The sequence below is a fragment of the Calidris pugnax genome, unplaced genomic scaffold, assembly GCF_001431845.1.
Source record: "Calidris pugnax isolate Ruff unplaced genomic scaffold, ASM143184v1 scaffold220, whole genome shotgun sequence".
Classification (NCBI taxonomy): Eukaryota; Metazoa; Chordata; class Aves; order Charadriiformes; family Scolopacidae; genus Calidris; species Calidris pugnax.
Window position 1 is genome coordinate 605010 of NW_015090963.1, and position 6252 is coordinate 611261.

A 6252-nucleotide genomic window follows, 5' to 3' on the forward strand; every position below is an offset into this window, starting at 1 on the left:
CCCCGCCTTCCCCAAGTATCAGTTTGTTGATGGCTGGCTGATGATCCTGCTGCATTGCCCCTGGGAAGGCAGGACATTGCCCCTTGGAAGGTAGGACACAGTCCCATTTCAGAGGGACCACAGGTCAAGCCACCCCCCCGGTGGCCACCACCTTATTCTACAGGTCAAGCCACCCCACCTTATTCTACAGGTCTCCATCACAGATGGCTCCAGGCTCCCCTCCTGCTGCTGTTGTGCTGCATCTTAGGGTGCTGGCACCCTCTGTGTGGGGCTGTGCCCCATCTCCCGCACGATGGGGCAAGGAGGGAGCCAGGGCTGAAGGCTGAACGGGTGGGATGAGCAAGATGTGGTGATGGTGACAGGACTTTTCCATGGCCCACTAGGAACCCAGGCGTTTGGGGAAGCTTCCCTCCTCCAGGGTCGATGTGGGGCATGTGGCCAGGCTGGCTAGTAGAAGCATCATAGCCTGCATGGGATGCAGCATGTCCCATGGCCCTGGGCATAGCCACCACGGGACCTGCCCTAGCTGGACCAGCATGGCCCAGTTCCTCTCTGGAGCTTCTACAGTGGTAACAGTGGCTCTGGGTCTGTGCAAATGTGTCACAAACCGTGTCTGTGCTCAAGGTTCTCCTTGGGGCAGCAAGCTGGACTGTGTCCCCTCCACCCTCCCGCTCGGCACCTGCACCACCGAGGGGCTGGTGACACTCCCAACTGGAGAGAAAGAGAAATCCCCCAGACAAACAGCTATCGACGGCCGCGGTGGAGGCGGCACAGATAGATACTGGAGGTATAGACGGGCACGGCAGACAGCGGAGCAGATTGAGAGATACTGGGAGCAGAGAGATACCGCAGGAGGAATCGGGAGATAGATCCTGCCAGCTGATCAATACCCACTGCATGCAGAGGGACAGCAAGATAGAGCGAGCTGCAGGGGGAAGGTGTTGGGTGGGCAGCGATGTGCATTTGTCCTGGCGGCGGCTTCAGGGAGCTGCCGCTCGTGGTGGCTTCATCTGGGGCTGGGACAGAGCTGCACCCACAGTGCAGGTGCCCGTGGCTGTCTCCTTGCTCCTCTCCAGCCATCCTACAGGCGCTTGTTGTCCTTTGAGATGTCTTGGGGTCCCACCTGGCCTCTGGGTGCCAAAGGGTGCTTATTTCCAGCGTGTCCTCACCACATTCTCCAGCCCCACAGGGATGTCCCTGTGAGCATCTCGGAGTGTGCTGGGTAACCTCTGTGTGGGCAGCTGGTGGGGAGAGGGGCAGCTTGAGTGCAAGCCCTGGTATCGGTGGTGGGGGCTGTGTTGGAGCCAGGTGACTGCAGACGAGGTCCCAACCCGTGCCTCAGTTTCTCCATGTGAACCAAGTGATGCCAAGATGCAGGGAACTGGGTCAGTCCAGCACAGACTCAGGCACGGATGAGGAAGAGTGGGGAGGAAGGGGCAAAGGCACCAAGAGCCGGTGGGACATGCTGTGTCCAGAACGCGTTTCTCATCTGCTGGTCACTGATGGAGCTCCACAACAGGCTCCAAACACCCAGCCCAAAGCAAAGGCCTGCTTTTTGGGACCCTTGAATGCTCAGTGCTGGGTTGGGGACAACCCCTCCAGCCTCAGCAAAGCAATCAGGACTCCTGGGTCCCAGCCCAGGTCCATCCCGTTGGCACTTCCCTGAGCCATCCCGTGCTGCCTGGTTTCTCAGGTGGCCACATCCCAGCTTAGCTGGGAAGGGTGAGGAAGGTACCTCCAGAGCAGCCCTTCACCCGGACCCCGCAGCCAGGCTTGGGGGGGATCCCCCGCCCGTGATGGAGTTATTGACACGGGCGCTACGGAAAACACTGCTGAGATTGTTCACACTAATGTTATTTAGCAGCAATATTTCCGTAATAAAAGAAATCAATGGGCAAGAGAAAAGACCTGTCCAGAGCTTTGATTTTCTCATTTTAATGGCATACTTATTTACTCCCACCAGCGTGCCCATCGGATTTTCATTACGCGGCCTTCGCTGTAAGTGGAGCGGTATTGATACGAGCTGCTGAGTTAGCGCCTTCCCGTGCGGGCTGGCGTGGGGCTGCTCCCGTGCCTCCACGGGGCCCCCCCAAACCCCCCGGGAACGGGCACGGCGTGGGGCCTGGGGTGGCCTCACAGCACGTGGGAACGTACACGCACACATACACAGCCTGCCCACACGCAGGTGTGCACGCACACCGTCGGCCCATGAGCACACAGGCGTGCACATGAGTATACCTGGTTGCCCTGCCGGGCTGTACACACGTGTGCACTTGGGATTGTGCACACACACACCTGTGCACACACCCGTCTCATCCGCACAGGCACACACACATGCACATAGACATGTCCTACCCATATGTGCCCAAGCACTCATATGTATGCAATTTGCACTATGGTCAGATTGCCTAATTGTTCTACCTAAACATACATGTGTGCACACATGTGCAACCCCCACTTCCGCTGCCTACACCCCCCTGCAAACTGTTCTACATATACGCATGCCCTAACGAGACACACACGCACACAAAACCATCCTGCTTGCACCCCCCCACACACACGTACGTGCAAAGTGCCTACCAGCATGAGCACACACGCACCCCCTGCCATTCACTGTGTCCTTTGCACACTGAGGGGAGGGGTGCATGTGTGTAAACTCCTCAGGACCACCAACCTGCTACGCCCAGGTCCATCCAACCCCAAGGCTGCCCCACACTCAACATCGTCACCGTTCCTCAAAAGGATGGAGCCCCCCGGACTCTTTGGTCCCCCATGGAAGCAGGTCCCTGCCACCGGCCTGGGCTTTTGGTCCCCAGTGACCGCAGTGGAGAGAGGAGTAACAGCACCATCTCCTGCCGGTCCCCGAGAGCCAAGACAGGGCTGATCCTGTCCACCACTCCATCCCATAGCTCCCACCACCCCAGCTTCCCAAGGACACCCAGGACCCCTGGCAAGCCCGGAGCTGGAGGGATCCAGCACCACTCCCCACGGCAGGGGCTCAGCACGCTCTAGAGACTCTCCTGGGGACCCAAGCAGATGGGATAACAATTTTATTACTGGTATCTCTTTTCAGGTGGCAAATTAAGAAGCAGCCCCAGGGCTGCCAGTCAGCAGGACGGGGGACAGTCCGGGGAGCAGGAGGAGCAACATGCGACAGGCCTGGTGGCCCAGGGACACACACACACGGTTGTTTGGCAGCAGCGTGGAGGTGACAGCCCTCCACCAAGCAGCGAGCCAGCACCAGGAGTCTGGCCGCAGGGCTAGCAGGGTCCGCAGCCGGGCTTGGTCGGGGGACCACAGCACTCCCTTGGCTACCGGGATCCCATGCCGGCAGCCGAGCGGGGTGGCTGTCCCCAGGAGGTCTCACAGCTCAAGGGGAAGCGTTTCGAGGGGGCGAGATCCCATCCTGAGCTGGTATGGAGGTTCGGGCACCCGCAGACACTAGGTACGTGCATAGCCCAGAGGCCACGCAGAACGGGCTCTCGGTTAAGGCGACAGACGGTGGCTCTCCCCCATGGGGGGGACTGCAGGGAGGAGGGGGGACTGTGGGGAAAGGGACTCTCTTCCAGCCCTGGATGTCTCCTGGAGGAGATGACACACAGGGGTCCAAAAAGAACCTCCCGCACAGGGGCTGGGTATCCCCTCACTGCCCGGGGAGGGGAGAGAGCCCGGCGCAGATCCTGCCCCGTGCCAGGGTGACACTGTGTGCTGCCAACCCACGTCAGCAGGGATGGAGCCACGGGAGATGCTGCCAGCTGGACACAGCGCCCTGTGCTGTCCGCAGCCTCGGCAGACTGCCAGGGAGATGGGGAACTTCTTGGCTGACCTTTATAAGGGGTGCTCTGGCCCGGCTCCCCCCTGCCCCGGGCACCTTACCCCCAGGGTGGCATCCTCCTCCTGATGTCTCAGGAGCCGTAGGGATTTTGCAGAGTCTGGGGACAGCCAGCTCCAGCCCCTCTCCTGCTGCGTGCTGAGGGCACTCAGGGGTGTTTGTACCCCCCCCGTAAGGCCACTCCAGCTCCGATGGATGGAAAAGCAGGACATGGCTCCAATCAAAAGTGGGGAGAGGCAGGTAGTAAAAGAAAACTGGTGGTCTGTATTGCCGTGACCACCATGGTCCCTCTGTCCTGGCACCCAGCTGGCCCACGGGGAAGGACAGAGCAATTTAAGGGAGGCACAGGGGGTCTCCTGCTGCCTCTGCCAGAGCCTGGGCTCGGGGAGGAGGAAGAGGAGGAAAAGGGAGGAAGACTGGAGGAGAGGAGCCAGCTGTGCCCGGCAGGGTGCCCCAGCAAGCCGGGCTCAGCAGCCCCAGGTGCTGAAGAAGGCATTGGCTTCCAGGAGCAGGCCCTTGGCGTAGACGCGCAGGGTGTAGAAGAGGGTGACGAAGTCCTGAGTGCTGAAGAGGGTGTCAGCCAGGGCGAAGGCGAGCGTAGAAGGGATGAAGCCCCGGCCGTACTCCACCATCCAGGTGCCCGCGCTCCACTGCACCGACGTGGCCTCTCCCGCCTGGTGCACGATGGTGTCCCCTGCCAACACACACAACCAGCACGGCTCCCAGTGGCTGCCCCACACCGTTCCCAAAGCGATGTGCGGGACTAGGACCCGCGAGGCTGAAGCACACTGGTCTGTGCATCCCAACCCCTCCTCGGTCTTGCTGTCTTTTCTCTCACTGGCACCCACCGAGATGCTGGGACGTGTCTTTGGGGACACAAGCTGCCCCACTGCAAGCTCTTAGCTTCTGCCAGCTGGAAGGAGGAGGCTCTGTGACAGCAGAGGACCACTCCACAGAGCAGCTGTGCCCTGGGACATGGATGAAACCCACAGGGTGCCATGGCTGGTGCACTCACCTGGATAGTAGATCTCACTTCTGGTGGTTCCCTCCTTCCACTGCCGGAAGGTCCCCGAGATGACGGTGTCGGAGATATCTGCCCAGTACCGACCTGTAGGAGGACAGACAGCATTGGCTCAGCTCATCCCTGCTGGGAACAGCTTGGGAGCAAAGTCTGAGCCACGGAACAGCCCTCCAGAGGGAAAGATGCCAGCTCTGGGGCCATGACACACTGGGGAAGGCAGCTGGAGCTGGTACCCACGTTGCCTGTGTGACTGGCCATATCCCACCAGTCTGGGCTGCTTAGTGTCCTTAAGCCCCATTGCTTCCAGCGTGCTTGGCATTCACTCCATGCTGAAGCACCAGCAGACGTGATGCCCGTCACCGCCTGCCAGCTGGATGCGGAGAGTCCTGGCCACACGACGTGGCATGCACAGGGACCTGCAGGGGCTGCAGGACACCATGGGGGCTGGTCCCCCACCCGAGGGCTGTTACCCAGCATTATGCACCCCATCCAGAAGTGGAGCTTCAGAAGTGGAGCTTCTTCCTGCTCTGGGCGTCCCATGACCAGGCCAGCTGGACGTGATTAAGTGGAGTGGAAAGAGCTCAGAGAACCCCCTGCCCGCCAGCCCTGTCCCCCCGCTTACCTGAGTGTCCCCCAGTGTCGACGGCCGTCCCGAAGAGCAGCACGTACTCGGTGAGCGAGGCGTGCAGGAGGCACATAGAGCCCATCCACCCGCCCGCGTTCACAAACACCCACTGCAGGTCCTCGTCTGGCAGGATGTGGCCGGGGTGCTTCTTCCGTAGCTCCACGATGATCTTGGAGAAAGCCAGCTCATGGTCCAGCCCTGCAGCACCCAGGGGTTGCTGTGAGTCCCTGGCATGGAGCAAGCCCTGTCTGGCCTCCCCCCTGAATCCTCTCCACAGCCACAGGGTCCCAGCACATCCTTAGAGGGATCTGCCTAGGGAAGACATCTCCTCTCTCCAGCCTTCAACCCCCAGTGGCCACTGACCTGGCCCCGCTGCCTACCCAGATGGTGATGGAGGATGTGCAGCACCCACCGCTCCAGCCCTACAGCCCACCCCAGGTGCTAGGCTATATGGGGGACCCCAGCAAGGTGATGGTGACCCTGCCCTGGTGACACACAGCCCCTCTGCTGTGACTGCACACCTGCTGCCCTGTGGGTCCAGCCCTCCCCTCCAGCCCTATTTGGGGGTGGGTTCTGCCCCTGGCCCACCAGAGGCTTGGACCCTCGGCCCCAGCACCCACAGAGCCCCCACAACCCCCAGGGGGGGCTGGGGTGATGCTGCTGCTCCAGTCCCCCGTCCCTCCTCCACTCACCCACGCTCCCCATTCCCGAACCCTTCCCGACGGCGCTCCTGCCGCCCCACTCCCAGCCCCCCCCAACCCCCCGACCCCAATC

The 6252-nt window shown here is 61.2% G+C and overlaps 1 protein-coding gene across 1 annotated transcript; it reads right to left on the minus strand.

Moving 5' to 3' along the window:
* Window positions 1–3035: 3035 nt before the first annotated feature.
* Window positions 3036–6183, minus strand: SIGMAR1 (sigma non-opioid intracellular receptor 1). The gene is made up of 4 exons (XM_014952449.1): window positions 6171–6183; window positions 5476–5676; window positions 4848–4940; window positions 3036–4526 (listed from the first exon to the last, which is right to left on the minus strand). The coding sequence occupies exons 1-4, from the start codon at window positions 6181–6183 to the stop codon at window positions 4300–4302; spliced, it is 534 nt and encodes a 177-aa protein (XP_014807935.1). The 3' UTR covers window positions 3036–4299.
* Between the last annotated feature and the right edge of the window lie 69 nt (window positions 6184–6252).

Bases quoted from the DNA above. Each gene is read 5' to 3' on its own strand.
- SIGMAR1 (XM_014952449.1), bottom strand. The intron at 4,941-5,475 runs GTAAGCGGGGGG...GTCCTCCTACAG, and splicing joins CGACACTGGGGGACACTCAG to GTCGGTACTGGGCAGATATC. The intron at 4,527-4,847 runs GTGAGTGCACCA...GTGTGTTGGCAG, and splicing joins AAGTGAGATCTACTATCCAG to GGGACACCATCGTGCACCAG.